Consider the following 17,542-nt stretch of genomic DNA (forward strand, 5'->3'; position numbering starts at 1 on the left):
ATGAAAGGACAGGCCGTGACAGGGAGAGGGGATGCAGGGCGCAGGGCCCCAGGGGAGCCGAAGCGCAACACTTGGCGATGAGATGGCGAGTGGGACTGGCGAGTGGGCAGGCGTGGGGTGGCGGTCAGAATTGGCAAGTGAGGTTGTAACGAGCGGGACTTGTGTGGGTGGGCCACTGAGAAAACGTCCCTTCTTGGCAGGGAATTTGTTAGCGCTGAGGTCACCGTCGCGTCGCCCGCCGAATCTCCATCAGCAAATTTGTAAAGTTTTACGCAGAACTTTGTTGGTACGGGAGGTTCTCCTGTCTCCCGGGTTTTGATTTGTGATTGAGACGGTGGCCATTTGTACTTTTCTTTTCAAGAGTTTTTATTTTTTATTTTTGATCCCTTTGTTCACGTTTTGTGCATATCTGCGCCTCCCGTCATCGGCCTTCATTCACCGTCAACAGCGCCGACAGAAGACTCGGCTCTTGGGTAAGCTAAGAGCCAAGGTACTTGGTATTTGAGATCATCAGATGTTTGCAGGTGCCCAGCAGTGGCTGTGACACCAAAGAGGATGTCAAGAGGCGCGGGTTTGTCCCGGGACCGCAGCTTGTGGACCCTTTGACAAAATGTCGGCAAATAACGGGAATTCCATCTTTCTGGCGCATCGACCATTCTGTTGATGAATGTGTTGTTCATTCGCGTTTTCTTTTGCCGTTTCCACCCTCCGATCCCTGACGCCTCTTCTAGGGTAACGTTTCCATTTTCACCAACTTGGGAACTGATCTGAGCTGCACAGACCAACCAACTGTTCTTTTGGAGGAACAACCGAAATCCAGAAGATTCAATATCAAATTGTGGATATCCAACAATTCGTCCGTTTGATGGGAATCCACCCCGCTAACTCACGAGTCCGTCTCCTCGCGGTTGCCCGTTGTTGTTGAAGGGGAACGGCCATCAAGCTACCGTGGACAATGTTGGGGCGTCGAATTGCAGACGTCGAAATTGTGCAGGATGCAAGCTCCACTGTCCAAATGGACCCTGCAATCTGCAAGCCAGTCAGAGACAAAACAGGCATTAGCGACGGGCTGACCTGCAGGAGGCTTTGCAGTTGGATGATGGGTCTGACTCTCGAATATGTCGTGGAACGCTCGCCAAGACCAGGAATTCGGGTCGGGAACAACCTGTACGAACGTATTGCGTATGTAAAATACAAGGGTCCGTATGCGAGGGCTCACCCTGACGTTACGGTGCAAGTACCTCAGGGTTAGGTAGGGACCACCTCAGTTTCCAGCTCCGAATGAAATCGCGTCCTGGTCGCTGCTGTCCCACAAATGTCCCAGTGGCCTCCGAAAAGCGGGCAGATCCATTCGCCTGCAATCCCACGTCGTGCAGGAGGAAGAATGCTCCGAATCTCCACCAGTTTGATGATGACCCAACAACATCCTGTTGCCCGTGCATTCGGGTATGCTGATTGCTCGCCCCGTCTGTGGGAGCCGAGCGTTGTTGCCCGTTCGGTTGCGCAGGCGATGATACCCGCTGTCCCGCATCAGAAGCAACCCAAGGAGCCAAGTAACTGGGCACTCGGAGGGCTGGAGCCCAGGGCAATACTATTGCTAACGATCTTTGACCGGAATGGCTACATTCTAAAAACTCTTGTTGCATGTGTCAACGAGCAATTGCCGTGTCGCTCGCCAAGTCGCGCGTCGCAAAAGGTGCCTCACCTCCTCGGCCATTTGCGCAGCGCTGGGTTGGGTGGTTGATCATTCGAACATGTTGGGCCCCCAAACGAAGGGCCGGCTCATGTCGCATCCAACGAACCTCTTTCGGACACAATCTCGCGCCAGGGTCCGACTGGTCAGGCCCCGCGATCGCCGTGGTGGGCAGGCAAGGGAATGAAACAAAGCCAGACGACCCCGCATTCAACGCGGTCTCGTGGCGTGGGATGCTCGCCATGCGTTTGGTTTGCAGCGAAGCTACCCTCCATATGGCAAGCCGAAGCGCAAGTCGCTTCGTCCGCTTCGTCCGCTTCGTATGCTTCGATACCTGAACTTCCAACAGCTCAGCTAGTGGTTGCTGGACGTGCTGGAGCCCACCGTGGCCGCAAGTTCGGCTCGTTAGGCTTGGGATCTGAGTCGCCATGTGAGAGCCTACCCGGGACCCGTGATTCCAGAAGAGAATCCGAGTGAGGAAATGCTCCTTGGACCAGCTTGCAACTCCAGTGAGTGTTTACGCAGCTGTAAGCCAGGAAGCCCAGGGAGCATGACGGAGGCTCCACCATCAGAAGGCGATTTCCGCCCTTGGCGATTCTCTTATGCTTACTCTGTCATTGAGGAACTCCATCAAAATAATAAGTCGGTGAAAATCAGACGGCCTTCGTCGACGTCGGCTGTTACCGACGGCGAGACACAAAGAAACGGTTGCGGCTTGGCCACATCCACAGGGAGACACGTGAAAGCGACAGTTACCCCCGCTCACCGCCCATGTTTTGGCTTCCGTCGTCTCAAAGGGCTTTCGACTGAGGACCCCGGAGGCCCGTTGCCGAAGCCGGCCACCTTGGGCCGTTTCACCGTTGATCGGCGCCAAGTGGTGTGCTGCGTTTCCGACTCAATGTCCTGAAACTTCGTGACCTGGTGAGCGGAAGATGATTTCCAGAAACCTGCGAATCCCAAGCCTCTGGAGAGTCATCGACAGTCATGGGAACAACAACCAATGGTAAAGGGAGACCGCAGCACCAAGGCCGATCGTGGCCTGATTAGGCCCTTGGTTCAGGCGAACACAGCAGACAGCAAAGTCAAAGAAACCGGGAAACTTCGAAATCCCGTCTGCATCTCCCACGACTCCAAAGGCATTCAGCCCATCCATGAGGGATTAAGGACGGCCACTGGTCCGTGGCGTGTCTGGTGAATCATCAGGCGCTGAATCACGCAGCACAGCGGCTGGAGGCGGCCTCCAGCTGCTGCGGTGAGCTCCAAAAATGCAGAAGTGGCTTGATAGTGTGCGCAAGCGCAAGCGCACCGATGCAATGCACGGCAATGGAGGAACCGACATGTGAGACTTTGTGAGACCTGTGAGACCTGCGAAACCTGACCGCAGCCGACTCGCAAGGACGATTTCTCTGGTTTTTGGCATACTGTATGCGTCTATCAGTAATGCAGCATTAACCCATCTTAGTGGGAGAAAACGGGGAGTAGACCCCGCCGTGTGCATTTCTCAGTCTTGGCAAAGCATCCATGCGCACAAACATTCTTCCGCTTGAGCTCTCCGGACAATCCCGGCTAAGCGAATTTGGGTCCGCAGCCAAATCTGCTCTGACGACGAACGACAGTGGCCTCGCCGACGCTCTGCATTGCAATTGAGACCGCAACCACCATGAACTCCCTCCGCATTGCTCGTGCGGCTCTCCGGGCGCGCCCCGCCGCCATCCGCGCTCCCCTGCAGCGCAGAGGTTATGCTGAGGCCGTCTCGGACAAGGTGCGCCCCCCGCGTTGTTAGACCCTGCTGCTATGTGAATAGCTCCCTCTAACATTTTCCGATAGATCAAGCTCAGCTTGTCGCTACCCCACCAGGTACGGTGCCCCGAACACCTCAATTCCCAGACGATGATGCGGCCGCGGCCTGCGCGATGAGACACGAGACCGACTGTGACCAACCAATGCGACGTTCCCTCCAGCTGATTGTTTATTCCCGCAACCATCTAGTCCATCTACAAGTCCCAGGATGCCGTCCAGGTCAACATCCCCGCCGAGTCCGGTGAGATGGGCGTCCTCGCCAACCACGTCCCGTCGATTGAGCAGCTGAAGGCCGGTATCGTCGAGGTCATCGAGGAGAGCGGCAGCAAGCGTTTCTTCCGTACGTCCCGACACAGAGTCCCGATATGAAGGAAGAAGGCTTGCGGCTTACACATGACATTGCAGTTTCCGGTGGTTTCGCCGTCGTCCAGCCCAACTCGGCCCTGAGCATCAACGCCGTCGAGGGGTTCCCCCTGGAGGACTTCAGCGCCGACGCCGTCCGTGCCCAGATTTCCGAGGCGCAAAAGGTTGCGAACGGCAGCGGCAGCGAGCAAGATATTGCTGAGGCGAAGATCGAGCTAGAGGTGGGTTTATCTTGCAGAAATGCTGTCGCTCTGTTTGCTAACAAATCATAGGTCCTCGAGAGCCTCCAGGCTCACCTGAAGTAGATGTACAAAAGCCAATAAACCCGCCTGTAGTATACCAACGATTCCCTAGCTCAAGAGATGCATCTCGAAGCGCTCTGCTTTGAGGCCCGCTATTGACCTCGATCGTCGTGCCTGTGGCTCTTTGTGTGAAACTATCGCCCTCATCCATGTTCAGGTGACGGGAACAAACGGCGAGGGATTCCTACCGATTGGGTGATCACAACCTTCAAATTCACCCAGCGTGAGAACCTTCTTGGACCCAGAGCCGACATCTAGCTTGTTTTCACCCTTCTTCCGCCTTCCCCTTTCCATCATATGACAAGCACTTCCCCCTCCCTCACCTGTCTCGATAACCAATTCCCTTCTGTTTAACTCTGTTTAATAAAGCCCCCGATGTTTCTGGTCTACCCACAGCCGCCAATTCAATGCCCATGGCCGGATATTGCTTCAAAACCCAGTCAATGGCTGCCCTCGCCTAAATCCTCCACTTCTCCGGTATCCCTCGATGAACGGAGAAACTGAAATTTATATGAACAGCGGCCTTCACACCAGTTGTCGTCACCGCACTTCAAACAGAAACACATTGCTGTTACTGTTCTCTCGACTGAAATGCCATGGCTCGTTCCAGGAGAATTGACCATCAAATATAAGAGCATCGATGGACCCAGAAAATAAAAGATAGGAAAAGGGTAGATGCTAGCGGCTTAGGCCGAGCAATAGGCGAAATTTCAAAAAGGGGCCCTCTCACATGGGTTCAAGTAAGATGATGTAGTTTAGACAAGTTGGTTCATCTCATCGCAACACCATTGCCAGCGGACAGCATGATACATCAAATTGACGATATATTATTGCTTTCTACGATGTATCAATGTTTCAAATGATGTGGGACCGGACCATGTCGAAGGGTGATATGCAATACTTGTAGCGTGAGATGGAGTATTGGCGGCATTTCAGTTGATAGATAGAGCCATTGATCACCTCATAACACTGACAACAGATACGCCCTCGTTCTGCATCCATTGCTGAGTCAACGCGAAGTCAATGCCGCCAAGCTGCGCGCGGTGCGGAAGAAGGTGAGGCCGAGGCAAGTGGGACAGCGTCGATATCCAATCTCGTCAGAATCCCGGTGTTTTGATCATCACGCACCAGCAACTTCTCACTCTAACTCGCATCAACTAAAACTTAACTCAGCGAGAATCCTTTGTCCGTCTCGGCCGATACGCCATGGGACCAGACGGTCTCTGGCAACAGTCCCTCGTATTTCTATCTAGCACCACGCCCGCGCAATGCTGCCAGACCATCTTCCTCCTCGCAGCCGGAGGCGTGCTGGCAGTAGCAGTCATGCCGCGCGACGCGAGGACGCTTCTCGTTAATTACGGCGCCCGGAAAGCCCAGACCTCCCCGACAGATGCGCCGCCGAAAAATGTTTCGGACCGCGGTCGGCTGCTTTCGCTCATTGACGTGATCACGTCGTGGACGCAGGTGCCACATTCATGGTTCGGCGCCTTTTATGTCGTGTCTTTGGCATGCTCTGTCTTTTGGCTTGCTCAGTACCTTGGCGACGGAGTTGTGTTACGGTTCATCGCGTCTAGACAGGCCGCTGCCCAGCAGCCGTCCGCCACATCGGGACAGGTGGTGCTGGGTTGGCTGATGATGTTTCTCCAGGGGGCCAGGCGGGTATTCGAGCATTTAACCATCATCAAACCATCAAAGTCTACCATGTGGGTTGTACACTGGTTGCTTGGCCTCCTCTTCTACCTCTCCATCAGCGTGTCGGTTTGGGTGGAAGGATCGGGTATGGCATTCTCACTTCGAGAGATTGTGAGGTCAGGTTGCTGACTGTCGTACAGGTGCTATCTTGAACCTGATGAGTCACACAGATGATGCGCAGTCTCTTATGAAGATGGGCGTCGCCGTCCCGACATTCCTGTTTGCCTGGGTCAACCAGTATCGGTGCCACAAGCACCTCGCTGGGCTGAAGAAGTATTCATTACCGGAAGGCGGCATGTTTGACCATTATATCTGCCCGCACTACACCTGCGAGTGTCTCCTCTACCTTTCCATGGCCATCGCCACGGCGCCCCGTGGGGTGTGGTGTAACCGGACGCTGATGTGCGCCCTCATTTTCGTTGCGGTCAACCTGGGAGTCACGGCATCGGGAACCCGCAAGTGGTACGCCGAGAAATTCGGCATTGGCCCAGTTGCGAATAGATGGAACATGATTCCCTTCGTCTTTTGAGCGGGTTGCGCCTCAAGAGCGCCCAAATATGGAGCCGAGCTTGCTTCCTAGCTTCGAGACTTTGAGCACATCGCGGTATGTGAGACTGGTGCGCGTCTGCCGCTGGTTGAGCCCGTCTTGGAAGAGTGGCGAACGCAGGAGGCTCCAGTTCGCGATGGTCTGCTCCGAAACGTCCACATCGGCTGAGATGGACTCAATCCCGTGGAGGTACTCAGAGTAGAGGTCCGCCGTCGTAATCAAAAGGCTGCGCGGCTCTTGCAAGATTCTCCAAACCGGCTCAGGGTCCAAAGCACCATCCTCCTTACTTTTGTACAGGTTGAGACAGAGACTCGAGCCGAGACTCACAGTGCACACCACGGGATAATAGGCGCTGCCGTCCTTGTGTGGCATGATGCCGGTGTTCGGGGGGTATTCGTTGACGAGCACATGGTTCGGCCGGCCGTGCGGACTGTCTGCAAACAAGTTCGGCTCGCCGTCTGCGACTGGAATCGAGAGGATGCGGGAGACGATGGGGGTTTCAAGCCAGTCGGGTAGCGGTCGTGAATCGAGCAATGTGTCTTTGACAAGATCCGAGGGCCACGTCTGGAGCCGACGGTGCGTGAGCTGTCTCCATCTTGCTTTGGGTGCGGTTTCAACCTTCACAATGTTTCGGTTAGAGAAGTGCTGGGGTCCCTGGGATGCGACGCCTGTCAGCTACCTTGTGGAGGATGGCTTGTTCCTCTTCCTCGCTGATGAAGTCTGCGATGTAGTACGCCGCTGGTGGCAACGCATTTATCCTACAGGCTTCGAGCGATGCCGGAAGATGGAACGGCGAGGAAGGGGAATCCATCAGGCCGGGGAGTTCGATTATTCGGGTGTGCCGTTGCCGTTCTTAATGAACCTGTCCCCTGTTCTGCGGAGGAGGGGCGGAGCAGCCAGTTGCAGATGCAACCAATGCAACCTGGAAGTCCGGGCGGGTTCTAGCTATCCCTGTGTTCTCATTGCCTTGTGAGCGTGCTCGAGGCGTGGCATGTTTGCTCTGGCCCACTTGGACCCAGCCTTGCCCCTCTCCAATTTCCCTGTTCCCACTCTTTGAACAAAAAAGGCTAGACTCTAAATGTAGATGCTAGATTTAGAAAAACGGAATAAAAATCATCTAAAGTTTAAAGTTATCACTTGGTCTACTATTCTATTATCCAATTTTTATTATTTTAGTATTTTTTATTTTTAGTTTTTATTGTTTTTTATTTCTTTTTAATCCTTTTATTTATAATTTTATACTTGTGTGACGAACCTACTTCAGGATCCTATCCTGTTAGGGTTCAGCTTCGTTGAAGGTAATCTCTCGAGGATGCTTAGGTTCGGTGCAGCCAAAGGGTGCACAACAATAGACTTGTCTCAACAGTAGGCTTGTGAGCTTGTAGCGAACTGTAGTTGTGATTGCTAACTGGAGAACTCCCAGAGCTCTCCAGAACGAGTGACTATATACATACTGTTATCACTCCTGTCACTGGTGATGTTGGTGATAACGTCCGGGTTATCACCCCGATCACCAGTGACCTTGGTGATTATCACCTTCATCACCAGTGATAATCGTGACACTGCCATGATTGGCTCCTTAAGCGATTGGTTGTCGGCGCGTCCCGCGCCTCCGACTGCAGCCTCCCTGGCCGCCCTTATGGTCATTCATGACATTGACGCAGAAGTTGTGATCCACTGATCGCAATGTATCATGGTGTTGAGGACCTAGTTGGTCTCTACACCATAGAAAAAACTTGAGCATGATCTGCTACTTTCCTTACAGTTCAACTTCTTTTGGCCAAAGCGAGCGACTTACCTACTATGGCATTGTGCTCAAGTTTTTCCCCTGGTGTAGGTACTGACTTGACTGACCTCTACACCATGCCGAATCATCACAGGACGTAACTTTGCATTCATTTTCGGCCACAACTCTTGCGTCAACCAAACTACAATACCCATTAGAAAAGAAGTCAAAAGATATGTGAATGTCTGATAGTATAGCCCTATCAATATCAGGGAGTCGGTGAGAAGAAACTTCCTTGCATGTTTCTGCGACGCGTCAAGAATATGATTCAAGATGCAGGCTGCCCGCGCCTCATCCCACGCACGATGCAGAAGGAGGGGGTTGTGGCCTGTGCAGGCCTAGGCAGGAGCTGCTGGGTCGTTGAAATTGCTCCGGCCGTCTTGGGGCACGCAACCAACCCGACTGTCGCGTTGAGGATACGCAACGCACAAGGGTCAAGTTGCCGACCGTATCCTTAGCCAGCCAATCGCGGCGGCGGCGATCAGACTTTGATCTGGGAATCGACCAAGTTCCGCGGGCCTGTCGTTCTTGCCTTCGACCAAGAGCGCAACCGCCCAGCGAGCATCCATTTCATGGTGAGACCCGAGTCACGAGCAACAAATCACTTTTCTATCGACAACCAGCAATCCATCGCCATTTCTAAAACGGCAGCTTGTATCATTCACATCAACATATTGTTTGACACGCTCTGTGTCCTGCATTCTGCGGCCGCCTCGCCCCGTCGAGCTTCCCTCGTGACTCGGACTCTTATTTTTCAGCCTTTGTGCGCTGCCGCGCCCGCTTTCACCCACCACTGTGGCCCCCCTGTCCTTTTCTCTGCGTGTCGCTGCTAGCGCGCTTTGAAGGCTGTGCGGGTTGTCTGGGTTGTCTGTGCCAGGCTCACTCATCACTAACGAAGTCTCCATTTCTCTCCATCACCACACCTCGACCTCGGCCTGTTTTGTCGCATCATTTCTCCCGCCCAAAATCCATCGCCGCGCACCCTCCCTTATTCGACGTATCAACGGCCCGGCGACCAGGATGGTGCAAAACGGTCGTCGCTTTTCGAAATAAATGACATGGATGCGCAGAATGCTGCCGAGCCCGCCCCAACGAAGCCTGCTGCTTCTCCCAAGCGGCCAGGCAGCGACTCCGATCACCCAAAGCCCGCCGCCGTAACCAAGCTGTCTAGCGTCGCCAAACCCGAGCTTCCTCATAGAGAAAATAGACCGAGTGCATCTTGTGCACGCCCCAGCGATGATGACGGAGCCGCCGATGGGAACTCGGATGCCGAGACGATCGTGTTGCCGGGCAAAGATGGCCATTCGCCGTCGAAAGTACGCAAGATCATCAAGCACGAAAAGAGCGACACGGACGAGGCCCTCCCTTCATTGGCGAACCGCAAGCATTCTCTGATGAAGCAAGAGCGCGACAGTGACAAGGGCGACCAGGGCGACCGCCCCCCAAAACCGGACAGGCCCACGCTGGTTACCGGGGCCGGGTCGAACGAGGGCACCACACCGTCCATTCTCGGTAAGAAGAAAAAACACCTTGACAAGCCCAAGGTCAAGGACGGCTCTAGTGGCTTGAGCTCCGCGCCGGGATCTCCACCTCAACCCCAGCGACGCCGCCGTTTGTCGAATGCCCACTCAAGGTCGGATTCTGAGACAGCGCCTGTGGACTCGACAAAAACCTCGACCAAAGACAAAAGCAAACCACTCGAAAAAGTGTTATCACACAAGCGCAAGGCGCCGAGGCCCGACTCCGAAGACGAGGCCGAGAGCCGTAAGATTCGGCGCCAACGCACCTCGGGCTCTGGTCTCGACGCCTCCCGTAAACACACTCTTCCACTACACCACCCTACCCCTTCCCAAAAGTCACACGCCGCCGACGCCCCCCCATCAATCCGGACGAGGTCCATCTCGCCGCACCCTCGAGCTCACCGCCGCAGCGCCTCGACGCAACTTCTCTCGCACTCGAATGGTTTAAGCCAGAAGAAGAAGCGGGTACCGGCCCCGCTCCAGTCGACCGACTACCATTCGGACGACTCATCGGCGAGCGGCAGCCCACATCCGCGCAGCTCTAAACTTCGCGGATTGGCGACTCCCGCCACCGCCGATTCCACCGTCTCCCCTGCTAAAATGGCGCCACACAAGAAGCATCTCGATGCGCACGGCCAGACCTTTCTTGCTAGAGCCTGCGCGAAGGGTGAGTACGACACAGCAAAGCTTCGGCTACAGGACCGTCCAGACGACATCAACGTCGCCGACTATGCTGGCAACACGCCGCTACAGATCGCTGCACTCAATGGCTACGACGATATTGTTAAGTTGCTTGTGGACGCCGGTTGCAACCTCGACTGCGTCAACAATGACAAGGACACCCCTCTGATAGATGCCGTGGAGAACGGCCACTTGGACGTGGTCAAGATCCTTCTGGATGCCGGCGTGAACCCCCGCAAGGCCAACGCGTACGGGCAAGAACCCATCGACCGGGTGAACGACGAGCTTGAGTTTGCCGATGAGATCAGAGGAGCCCTAAACGACGCCAAGCAGAAAATGGGCGAGCGGCGACGAACCTCGGAAGAACATCACACGGACATGGCGGATACTCGCTCATCGTACGGCCCCGACAGTCCGAGGAGATCACCCGGCGCACCGAACTCCATCCACGCCGGCGCCGGTAGGAGGGCCGGAACCGTCCGAGCGACGAAGACTAGCAACCATCTTTTATATATGCCCATGGACGACAAAACCCTTCGCTCGGCAGCTGCCCGCGGTGACGAGGAGACAGTGACGCGCATTTTACAAGTGAGGGAAAATTTTGACGATCCGGAATCCATGGTTGCCGCCGCGAGAGGAGGCCACGACATCGTCATGCAGCTCTTGCTCGCCTTGGGCAAGGCAAACCCCGACCCGTCGCCTATCCCGAGTCCGAACAGCGAACACTCAACCCCCATGCTGGCCGCGATTGGCCAGGAAAACATCAAGGTTGTTCGGCTTCTTCTCGACCAGACCGATTTTGACCCCACCCGTCGGATCAAAGGGGAGGCTTACCACGAAATTGCGAGAAGGCGCCGAGGCCCGAACTGGATGGAGGAAGAACACATGCTGAAGGACGCCTACGACGAGCATAGAAAGTCACACAAGGAGATTTTGAAAAATCGATCCCCCAGTAGGCGAGAACAAGTAGACCGTGAACCGAGGCGTAGGCTGGAGTCGAGGGATGAATCCGCAAAACCCTTCAAGAGGAAAGCCATCAGCCCCGCCATGGAGACTGAGAAACATTCAACGAGCCCCAAAGAGAAACGACGAGCTAGTTCTTTCACCGCCCACCAAGATGACCAAACGTCACCAAAACGCGGCCCTGGCCGGCCCAAGAAGGATGACCGTATTCCTACGATCGCCATCCCGGACCGAGAACAGTCACCGGCCGGGAAACCTGTGGCCAAAGTCAAGCGCGCGGAGTCGGATCTGGCTGCTGTATCTTCCGAGGGCGAAACAACCAAGCCAAGACGAAAGCTAGTTTCAGGACGAGAGCTTAAAGGAGAGCGGGAGAGGCAACGGCGACCCAGCCTAGCTTCCATCGCTTCTTCAATGAAGGAGCCGTCCAGTCCTCGGGAGGAGCCCGACAAAGCGCAGATGACCGAGAAGTATCACGACAGGACGAAAGCTCTGAAGAGAGACGAATCTCGCGATCGATTATCCGTCTCCGCCGACAGCACCGGCAAGCGACATAGGTCCAGTGCCACACCGCCACACCCCGGGCACTCTGACAAGGATGGCAGCGAGGCTCCTATCAAAAGGAGGCGGCTTGATGCTGAAGGGAAAGAAAAGCGACCCAAGTCTAGCCAGTCCGATGATAGACTTCTGAAAGCATCCGTGCCTCGCGACGCAACGTCCAGCTCAGCCGCGGGGCCTCGACCTCCGTCCAAGACCCGGGATGAGGAAGATCGTAGGCCCACACTAAAAGCGAAGAAAGCAGAGGCCCTTCTACACCACGGACGCCGCGAATCCGGGAAGTCCATCTCTTCCGAGGGTAGCATCCACGTTAAGTCTGAGGACCCCGATGTTGAGATGCCGGACGCAGCCCCATCCGTCACCGACACCTCCGAACCAAAGCACTCGCTCCAGAAGGACAAACGAGAGGAGGAGCAGAGGAAGCAGTCCGAGCTTGAGGCACGATCGCGTGAGACGAAACGGAAGGAGGAAGAAAAGCGGCGCAGAGACGGGATGCTGGCTGCGGTTCAAGCTCGGAAACGCGAGGAAGATGATCAACGACGGAAGGAGGAGGAAGACCGAGAGCGGGAACGGAAACGGAAGCAAGAAGAAGAGCAACGGCGGCTGGAGGAAGAGGAACGCAAACAACTTGAGGAAGAGCAACAACGGGTGCATCGAGAACAGAAGCGGAAGCTGGAGGAAGCGGAGCGGAGGAGGAGAGAGGAGGAGGAGAGGAAGCAAAAAGAGGAAGAAGAACGCAAGAAGCGAGAAGAGGAAGAACGCTTGCGCCGGGAGCAGCTAGAGCGTGAAGCCGCCGAGGAGGCCAGGCGTCAGCGTGAAGAAGAGGAGAAGAAGGAACAAGAACGCAAGGAGCGCGCTTTCCGCGAGGAGGCAGAGCGCAGACGAGCAGCGAGGGAAGCCGAGCGTGCTGCCAAGGAAGCTGACGAACGACGTATTCACCTCGAGCAGGAACGTGCCCGTCTGGCAAAGCTGCCACCCGTCTTGCGCTGGCTTGATAGCGTAGCCAACCCCAAGCTAGCTCAGTTTGCGGAGAAGTTCGCCATTATGCAAGGTGTCCGATACGACTGTATCAACCCGGAGGCAAACGGTACTAGTGAGGGCAGAGAACAATGGTTGCTCAACACCCAGGTAGCCCTTCTTCTCGGGGAGAAGGACCTAGAACTCTCCCGATGTACGTTTGCCATGAGCGTCAGCCCATGCTACTGAGAAAATGCTAACAAAGACGTGCAGATACCGGCTGGGCTCGGAAGCCCGTTTCACTCCTCGCGAAGCGTGCCCTTTGGCGACTCGAGTCGGACAGATATGCGCTGACAACGCCTGCCCTCTTCGACCTCGGAACACAGCTCCCAGGCTACTATCAAGAGAAGGACCCCCGGCACATGGCCTACCCCGTGCTCGAGATCCTCCGAGCGGAAGCGTGGGAGAAGTTTGTTGCGATGGAGATGTTTTTTGTCAAGGTAAACGGCGTTCGGTGTTTACCTCCAACTCTTTTTTTTTTTTTTTGGCTTTGCCATCTAACAAATTTCCAGACCGCAGATTTCTTATACATCATTCCTACGATCCAGCATCTTCGGAACGTAAAGCTTACCTTGACATACTGCGAGCTTCCGGAGAATGAACAGCAGTCCATAATCTGGACGCCTCGCCAGAAGTGGAAGCACGATCCCGATCCCGATCCCGAAGGCCCCCGCGGCTTTGCACCGAGCAACAAACATTACGTCAATGGCGAACTCGTCTCCGAAGGTAGATCGAACCTTAGGAAGGCTAGCACATCGCCTTTCCCGAGACAGCGGATTGCCCGCCGCGGCCTTGTCGCGGTCCTCCGCGAGAATCAGGCCTTCACCAGGGTCACGGAAGAGCAACGCAGCTACGACGAGCCGATGGTTGATGTCGAATCGTCAGTGCTGCCTAACGGGGTGCACACATCTCCCACGGCCGCTCGCGTGCAACAACAAAACAACGGGATCACCCGTACACAGTGACGCCATCTCGCACCACACACATAGTCGCCTAAATTAGAGACGCCCTCCTTAGAAGGACCCAACATTCGCTGGGCCTTCAAAGTACAAAATCGGTGTTGCGGCTGGCTGGGGACGTTGATTCGGATCACTGACGTTGATTCGGATCAATGGCGCAGGGACTTGAATTTATTAGCGAATCCTACCAAAATGAAAGTCCTGTTTGTTTTTTACCAGCCCCACCTACCACACCCCTTTTCTTCCGGCAATTCTTTAGCACTCATTTTCTACTGCATTTTCGCTTCCGCAATGGGTTTCCGTCACCATTCAACCTCGAAGAACACCTTTGCCCACGAGTCACTTATCACCCGACAACTCTCGGACTACACTTCTCCGGTACTACACATCCTTGGTACACAATGAAAGCGACGGCGCGCGGTGGCTCACCAAGATTGTCGTTTACCCTTCGTTGTTAGTCTCGAGCCCCAACTCCACAGGGCCGAGACACCATCATCACGAAACAACTGTACCTGGATCCTTGTTGAGTTTTGATTAGGAACTACGCAAGGGGAATCCCTACAGTTGTGCTGAGACAGAGGTACGCCTGCAATTTTTCCAACTGGACCGCAGCAACAGGTTCAACAGGGTTTTGATTACCCGCCTTATCGCCTCCCTTCTATGGAGCTTCGTCATCATCATACCCAGGCCCGGGTTCAAGGTACAATTGCGTACCTCCGGGCCAACCGTATCCCACGCTTCGAGGACGATACCTGCCGATTCCACGGTATGAGCAAAACTTCCGGCTAGCGCGCGTTACCATCTTCATCGGCACGCTTCCCAAGGCCGCGCTCAGACCGTGCGTTGACGCATTCAACCATCGCACCACAGGACAAATCCGAAAAGACCACGCCGCCAAAGCGGCAACAACCAAAGGAACGATTTAGCTGTTTTGGAACGCTTTATCGAAACGAACGGCTTTAACGGCCAGTCAATTCCATATGCTGGGCTTCCTACAACTACAGGCCTCGGCCTTGAACTTTCGGAAGCCACTGCATTGTTGGGGCGCAGTTGGGACACAACTTCAAGTTACCGCGTGCTTGGTGTTACAGTCTGACGGTCATTCCCGACCGTCAGGACACTGTGCCGCAGGCGGGCGTTCCTGACCGCCCCTGGGTCTAAGAGAGACCATGAAGAAGCCGAGCGAGGCTGGCATCGCCATTACCCTATTTTCTGGTCTTTGAAGTCGACGGTCACCACCACGAGATCTTGCCAACCCTATTGTCGTTTGAAGGCGACGGTGGCGCCGGGCCACGTTCACGGGCTCGCGTCCCACCAATATGGTTGCCGCGTTGAGCAGAGAATGTGAGGTACTAAAGACTTCACCCCGATTACCGAGACAGAAGATTGTTTAGAAGTAGATAGAGGAATGACTGTCTATTAGTTTACAATTTGAATCATCAAATTGAATCATCAAATTTGGCTCTATTTTACTAGTGTTGTTGATGGAAGTTTGGTGTGGTAGGTTTGTGAGTCTCGACTACGACAGGGCCCTCACCACGACTGTGGCAAGGCCATTACCACACGTCCACCGGGGTTACAAACCGCACGGCTAACCAAACCAGCTACAATAAACAATGCCAAACGAGAAGCAAAATCAGCAATTTATTAGACCGTCCCCCGTTCCAGGCACAGTTGCAGCCGCTGGACATACCGTAGGCCAAGTGCAAAAACCAGGTCCTGAATATTCTGATCCGGCCAGGACTCAATCCAATCTTCTGAGGCCTAGATTGGTGTTTCGGGAGTTTTCATACGCCTCCCTCCCATTGACAATTGACATCCAATTGCGGGGCAGCCGTTTGCCCCTGGCACACCTTCAGATTTCAGATGCTTGGATTTTCGCCCCACCATCAAAATTCCCACTTCGAACAACTCGACAACACCATCCAACCCGCCTGTTTCCATCACCGCCTCCCGGCCCAACGAGAGCATTTTGAAAGGCAATACTAGCACAATACCGCAATCATGTCGACCACAGTGGAGAAGGTATGTTTGACCCGTCCACCCCACTCTGAGAGATCGTTTGACGCCGGAGAACTGACGAACAATGCAATAATAGATCAAGGAGATCGAGACCGAAGTACGTCTACCCGCCCCCCATGCCGACTCACGATAACCCGAATTCTAACCGCCCCTTCCCTCCCACCCTCAACAGATGGCTCGGACTCAAAAAAACAAAGCCACTTCGTACCACATCGGCCAGCTCAAAGCCAAACTCGCCAAGCTCAAGCGCGAACTCCTCACCCCGTCGAGCGGCGGCGGCGGCGGCGGTGCGGGCTTCGACGTTGCCCGCACGGGCGTCGCCAGTGTTGGCTTCATCGGCTTCCCTTCCGTCGGAAAGAGCACGCTCATGAGCCGGCTGACCGGCCAGCACTCCGAGGCCGCCGCCTACGAGTTCACCACCCTGACCAGCGTGCCGGGCCAGGTCATGTACAACGGCGCGCCGCTGCAGATGATCGACTTGCCCGGTATTATTGAGGGCGCCAAGGATGGTCGTGGTCGTGGCCGGCAGGTCATTGCCGTCGCCAAGACGTGCCATCTAATCTTTATTGTGCTGGACGTCAACAAGCCGTTGACGGATAAGAGGGTTATTGAGGCTGAGCTAGAAGGGTTTGGTATCCGGATTAACAAGGGGCCGCCGAATATCACGTTCAAGAAGAAGGATAAGGGCGGGCTAAACATCACCAGCACGGTGCCCCTGACGCACATCGACCACGACGAGATCAGGGCGGTCATGAGCGAGTGAGTGGACCCTTTACCGGCGACGGGGTGAGTGGGCTGGTGTTGACAAAATGACAGGTACAAGATCAGCTCGGCGGATATTGCCATTCGCTGCGACGCCACCATCGACGACCTGATTGATATCCTCGAGGCGAAGAGCCGAAGCTACATCCCGGTTATCTATGTGCTCAACAAGATCGACAGCATCAGCATCGAGGAGCTCGACCTGCTCTACCGTATCCCCAACTCGGTGCCGATCAGCTCGGAGCACGGGTGGAACGTTGATGAGCTGATGGAAGCCATGTGGGAGAAGTTGAATCTTGTCCGGGTGTACACCAAGCCCAAGGGCAAGATGCCCGACTACTCGTCGCCCGTAGTGTTGCGCTCAAACAAGTGCACGGTTGAGGACTTCGTAAGCACCATTTCCCCAACCCCTTCCACTATTGAATGAAGCCGGAAAGTTAATGCCCCGCAGTGTAACTCCATTCATAAGACCATCGTCGAACAGTTCAAGTCGGCTGTCGTTTACGGCAAGTCGGTCAAGCACCAGCCCCAACGAGTTGGTCTTTCCCACGAGTTGGCGGATGAGGATATCGGTATGTGGCCCTAATGGTGCTAATTCAGGTCGGGGGGAGGGACTGAATACTAACCGTGTTACCTTAGTCACAATCGTCAAGCGCTAAGATGTTGCTCTTGAACGGCGAGTATCACAGTTGGTCGGGTCAGGGAGTGCCTCTTGCGCCACCATGACTGGGCGAGCTCAGCCAACCCACAAGACGCCGAGCCCCGTACGTGGTGAGCAAGGCTGGCGGGCGGCAGTCGGGTATGATCAGCCGTCCCAGCCGCCGGCACACCTCGAAGGGGTGGTTCCCTTCTCGCCTGCACCACTGTGGGCTGGCTGACG

At 55.0% G+C, this 17,542-nt stretch overlaps 5 protein-coding genes across 5 annotated transcripts; 4 read left to right on the forward strand and 1 right to left on the reverse strand.

Annotated features, from left to right (window-relative positions):
• The first annotated feature begins 3,250 nt into the window (after window positions 1–3,250).
• F5144DRAFT_567941 (ATP synthase) lies at window positions 3,251–4,421 on the forward strand. The gene is made up of 5 exons (XM_066788620.1): window positions 3,251–3,455; window positions 3,521–3,550; window positions 3,683–3,833; window positions 3,899–4,077; window positions 4,129–4,421. The coding sequence occupies exons 1-5, from the start codon at window positions 3,354–3,356 to the stop codon at window positions 4,159–4,161; spliced, it is 495 nt and encodes a 164-aa protein (XP_066644859.1). The 5' UTR covers window positions 3,251–3,353; the 3' UTR covers window positions 4,162–4,421.
• Window positions 4,422–5,008: 587 nt separating this feature from the next.
• Window positions 5,009–6,379, forward strand: F5144DRAFT_546664 (uncharacterized protein; the record flags this gene model as incomplete). Its single annotated transcript, XM_066787421.1, has 4 exons — window positions 5,009–5,061; window positions 5,138–5,213; window positions 5,332–5,935; window positions 5,991–6,379. The coding sequence occupies 4 exons, from the start codon at window positions 5,009–5,011 to the stop codon at window positions 6,377–6,379; spliced, it is 1,122 nt and encodes a 373-aa protein (XP_066644860.1).
• Window positions 6,197–7,502, reverse strand: F5144DRAFT_185044 (uncharacterized protein). Its single transcript, XM_066782763.1, has 2 exons — window positions 7,077–7,502; window positions 6,197–7,015 (listed from the first exon to the last, which is right to left on the reverse strand). The coding sequence occupies exons 1-2, from the start codon at window positions 7,206–7,208 to the stop codon at window positions 6,392–6,394; spliced, it is 756 nt and encodes a 251-aa protein (XP_066644861.1). The 5' UTR covers window positions 7,209–7,502; the 3' UTR covers window positions 6,197–6,391.
• Window positions 7,503–9,129: 1,627 nt separating this feature from the next.
• On the forward strand, window positions 9,130–13,977 carry F5144DRAFT_185095 (uncharacterized protein). The gene is made up of 3 exons (XM_066782764.1): window positions 9,130–13,073; window positions 13,133–13,359; window positions 13,432–13,977. The coding sequence occupies exons 1-3, from the start codon at window positions 9,242–9,244 to the stop codon at window positions 13,882–13,884; spliced, it is 4,512 nt and encodes a 1,503-aa protein (XP_066644862.1). The 5' UTR covers window positions 9,130–9,241; the 3' UTR covers window positions 13,885–13,977.
• Window positions 13,978–15,707: 1,730 nt separating this feature from the next.
• Window positions 15,708–17,341, forward strand: F5144DRAFT_185123 (P-loop containing nucleoside triphosphate hydrolase protein). The gene is made up of 5 exons (XM_066782765.1): window positions 15,708–15,903; window positions 15,977–16,659; window positions 16,717–17,050; window positions 17,114–17,234; window positions 17,302–17,341. Exons 2-5 carry the CDS (start codon window positions 16,073–16,075, stop codon window positions 17,319–17,321), a joined length of 1,062 nt encoding a protein of 353 aa, XP_066644863.1. The 5' UTR covers window positions 15,708–15,903; window positions 15,977–16,072; the 3' UTR covers window positions 17,322–17,341.
• Window positions 17,342–17,542: the final 201 nt, after the last annotated feature.

This window comes from Chaetomium tenue (assembly GCF_020726465.1).
Source record: "Chaetomium tenue strain MPI-SDFR-AT-0079 chromosome Unknown F5144scaffold_3, whole genome shotgun sequence".
Taxonomy (NCBI): Eukaryota; Fungi; Ascomycota; class Sordariomycetes; order Sordariales; family Chaetomiaceae; genus Chaetomium; species Chaetomium tenue.